The sequence below is a fragment of the Myotis davidii genome, unplaced genomic scaffold (genome assembly GCF_000327345.1).
Source record: "Myotis davidii unplaced genomic scaffold, ASM32734v1 scaffold27, whole genome shotgun sequence".
NCBI lineage: Eukaryota > Metazoa > Chordata > Mammalia > Chiroptera > Vespertilionidae > Myotis > Myotis davidii.
The window spans coordinates 3255830-3260188 of record NW_006297821.1 but is presented as its reverse complement, the minus strand read 5'-3'; the positions used below and the strand labels follow the sequence as shown (position 1 = coordinate 3260188).

The following is a 4359-nucleotide window of genomic DNA, read 5'->3' as shown; positions in this document are numbered from 1 at the left end:
TTAGAGGGTGATGGGGGTCTACGCCTCTGGCCAAGGCATCAGGCCTGGGCAAGGGGCAGAGCCAGCAATCGGAGGGGTCTGGGGGTCCCCTGCCCAGGACTGACGCCTGGGCCAGAGGCATCAGGCCTGGGCTGGGAGCAGAACCAGTGATGGGGGGAAATGAGGGTCCTCTGCCTAGGCCTGATGCCTCTGTCAGAGGCATCAGGCCTGGGCAAGGGGCTGATCCTGCGATTGGAGGGTGATGGGGGTCAACGCCTGAGGGCTCCCAGTATGTGAGAGGGGGCAGGCTTGGCTGAGGGACACTCCCCCCACTCCCCCTCACACACCCAGTGCACGAATTTCGTGCACCGGGCCCCTAGTAGAATAATATTTGAAAGATGTTCACTGAACTTTGTTTCTCATCTGGCCATATTTACCAATTTTCTTCTTCTCTGCTTTCCTCTTTGCATCTGTATCCCATATCACCAGATAGCAGGCTGTCTCCCCAGCTCTGAGTAACCCCCTTCAATAGGTGTAACTTGTGGAAGGAAATGGGTCTGGAATGCAGTATTCATTTTCCTCTCCCAGCTGCTCTTCTTTCTTTACTATACTTCAAGGGAAAAAAACAGAGCTTTGGAGGAAAAAGTATTAGAGAAAGAAAGAGGTAGAAGAATCAAGAAGAAGAGAAAAGTAAAGACATTAATTATGAAGAAGCACAAAGGAGGTGGGCGGGGGGTTAAGAGAGATGAGGTGAGGGTGGTTAGAGGTGTCAAAAGTCAGACTTCACGATTGCTTCCGTCTTTGGACTAAATAGAACCGTGACCCCTCTGGGCCTGGGGATCAATTGCCAGGAACTCCTAAGGCTGTGACAAGTAGGTCACTAAACCAGAGGTCACGGGCTGGAATGGACTTAGTTGGCGTTCTGTAACCAGCATTTCTCGAGTGCCTGCCACCCACAGCTTCCTGAACTCCTTACTCATTGTTCCCCAAGAACAGAAAAGACCAAACCTCCTCCCGGTTCTACTCTCTGGACAGAGGGCGTAGTCCCCAAGTTCTCCAAGTCCCTTCTCTGTCCCCTGCCTGGAAATGTCCTCTAATCCTGGGGCTGGCGGGTTAGTCTCCCTTTTTCCCCTCCAGCTGATGAGCCTGTTTGTAATACTTGGAGACAGAGGTCCCACCATGCCAACTGTTAGCTCTTACCTGATGTCACTGTGCCTGACAAGCAGGGAATAGAGAAATGAAGGCACCTGGACTATTTCAGACATGGCTTCCCAGGCGGGTGTGGCAGGCTCTTCCCACTTGTATTTTTATCAACCCATAGCGTTTGCATGGTATACATCCTGGCTTGGAAGTGACCTGGAAATAGAAAGGCTTAACATTTTCAAGGTACCTTTTCCATGTGTTACTCCAGAATGAGGCCGAATATATGTTAAGGTAATTTAGTTACAAAGAATTTGTGGCATCTAAGCCTACTTTTTTTTTTTTTTACAGAAGTTAAGAAAAACGTAAAAAATATAGGCTTGATTGATCTAATATATTACTGATGCACTGTTTTGTGGCTGTTTGCTGCTCACATTTCTGATCTGTAATTGCTATCCTGCTTCATTACCTTCTTTAAGCAATCTAAGGTAGTTTGTGGTCTAAATGCGATTCCTATCTAGACTTTTCAATCTGACCAAGAAATAAAACAGACAGGAGCAGCAGCAGGGTTGTACACAGTGAGTGACTCACCTGCATCATGAGGGTGTCACAAACCAGAGGTTCTCCCAGGGGGCTGTGCCTCCCAGGGGCATGTGACAGCGTCTGGAGATATTTTGACTCACAAGCCTGCTGAGGAGGTGCTACTGGTCTCTGGTGGGCAGAGGCCACGGATGCACCGGACAGCCCCCACGTCCAGAGTAAAAATGCCAATAGTGCTGAGTACAAAACCTCTCATAAGTATGTGCAGGAGCTGGGGACTGACTGATAAATCAGCCACATTAGGGGAAACCCACGGGGGTGCCCATAATTGTGGCCGCTGTCTCTGGGTCTTTCTGTTTTGTTTTTTTCTTCCAGATTTCTATTTTGAAATCATTTTAGACTCATAGCCTGGGCGATTTTCATCTCTCTCTAGTCTCCTTAGCACTTTGCTAAATGTTGAATGAAATCAAAGAGAAGGATGAAGACACATCACGAACAGATCCATTTGGGCCTCACTTCCATGAGAAACACGGAGGACTCCAGCAGTAGGGAAGATCTGGAGATGGGCCTCTTGGTTTCCTAGTAACACCCAGCAGGTCGCCTGCCCCTTGCGCAGCCTGGTCCTTTGCTTCTACTGGGCTTAGGTTGCTTAGTGCCAGTGGAGTTGGTGTCACTGAGAACGTCTCCTACTTAGGACACTAATGAGCTTTGGTCTTGAAAGAGTTCGTTTCTCATCCCACACCTTACCCCAGCCATTGGGGTGGCCAGCACAGTCCTATAGGCCATCACTTTTAAATATGTATGTATGTGTATTCTGATTAAAACACAGAAACATAACTTCAGAGTCTTCTGTAATCCTGATAACAAATTGGTGTATATCCTCCCAGTTTGTATGCATTAGCATCTAATTATTAAATATAAAAGTGGAATTTTAATTTTATCGTATATTGTACTTTTTTTACAACTTGTGTTTTTACTATACTATATCATGGACATTCTTTATTCTATCTGGTATGAGGGGTAAATCATTTAAAGCTGTCCATAAAATAAAGATGATAATGTCCACCCTCCTATTTCAGAGGCATTATAAGGACTCAGATATAAGATGTGTAAAGTGTGTTGAGTTTTTTAGATGAAAATACCATGATGTAATGTACCATGGTCTATTTTTAATTGATTATAACAATGTGGAATGACTCTATTACTAATTTCTTTTGAGATGTCATTGAAATATTTTAAGATCAGAGTCCTTGGAAAGAAGCCATTGTGGCTGCATTGCTGTAGTTTGTGTAGTAATCTCAGGTTTCGACGGCCTTTTCTGTGTTCCCGACAGGCAAGTACGTGTACCAGCCTATGACCCCTGTGGAGCAGCTCCCCAGCACCGAGATTCCTGTGAAGCCCCGGGAACCCACGAACACCATTCAGATCTCAGTCTCCCTCACTGAACACTTTCTGAAATTTGCATCTGTCTTCCAGCCTCCCCTCCCGCCTGACTCCCCAAGGTACTGTATGATCTCAGACCTCTTTATTGACAACTACCAGGTTAAGTGTATTAATGGGAAGATGTGTTATGTGCAGAAGCAGCCGGCACCACATTCCCACAAAATGAGCCCTCAGGAGGTCTCTGCACCCGATGCCTTAATTTCAAAAGAGAGCAATACACCAAAAATAGATCACTGCTCTTCTCCCTCAAGTTCTGAGGACTCTGGGATCAATGCCGTCGGGGCTCACTATGTGGAATCGTGTGATGAGGACACGGAGGAAGGAGCAGAATTGAGCTCAGAGGAAGACTACAGTCCAGAGAGTAGCTGGGAGCCGGACGAGTGCACCCTTCTCTCCCCGTCGCAGTCCGACCTGGAGGTGATTGAAACGATAGAAACCACCGTGTGAGGCAGGGCAGGAAGCCGCGTCCTCTGGTCCCTGCTGCGCTTTGTACTCGTGTTGATGGACCCTTTTGCCAGTGCAGTTGGTATTTTCGACCCCTAACAACTGCAGCAGTTCAGTGGTCTGCTGATTAGCTAAACTCTTAAATTAGTCTTATAACTAAGATATTTGTTTTCTTTTCTATCTTGACTTAATTTCTATGTAGCATCTGGTGTCAAGAATTGTGACCCAGCCTTAATATCACTGGGAACTTTGTAAGCGATGATGTGATGATCACAGAGGATCATGGACCAGTTTGAGAGCTACCCACAGTGGAGGAGACAGTATTTTCTAAACCCCCAGTTCCTCACAGAGAAGCTGTTGGCATTCCTTTTGGCATGCTGACAGGCACCCCCACTGCCCTGCAAGTCCCATGTGGGAATCAGCTCTCGTGAGGGGAACAGACTGGGTCCTGGTAGATGCCATTCTGTCCCTTTCCTCTGCCCACCACCTGCCTAGGGCAGGGCCAGTTGCCTGGCTTACTTCCAGGAGGGCACTGGGGGCCAGCTCAGCCCCCGGCTATGATCGGTGTCTGCACAGTCCTCCGTGATCTGGGGCTGAGCTTGACCTTCATTAAGAAGAGATGACATCTTCAATTTCATGCTCAATCCAGCTTTAGCTGAGTGCCTACACTCTGCAGGGTGCTGTGGGGATTCAGAATGAATAAGACCCGACTCCCCACATGAAGGGAACCACAGTCCAGGAGGGGAGATAATACATGTAGGTAACATTACCCAGAATTCTCTGGGAACCCAGGGGAAGGAGAGATGTACTTGG

The 4359-nt window shown here is 47.4% G+C and overlaps 1 protein-coding gene across 1 annotated transcript in view; it reads left to right on the top strand.

Moving 5' to 3' along the window:
• Positions 1-3706, top strand: part of LOC102753447 (chromosome unknown open reading frame, human C3orf70) — a 49003-nt gene extending 45297 nt beyond the window's left edge. Inside the window, exon 2 of the mRNA XM_006773662.2 lies at positions 2993-3706. Within this exon, the coding sequence (XP_006773725.2) occupies positions 3013-3549 (537 nt within the window). The 5' untranslated portion in view covers positions 2993-3012 and the 3' untranslated portion in view covers positions 3550-3706. The remainder of the gene's footprint in view (positions 1-2992) is intronic.
• Positions 3707-4359: the final 653 nt, after the last annotated feature.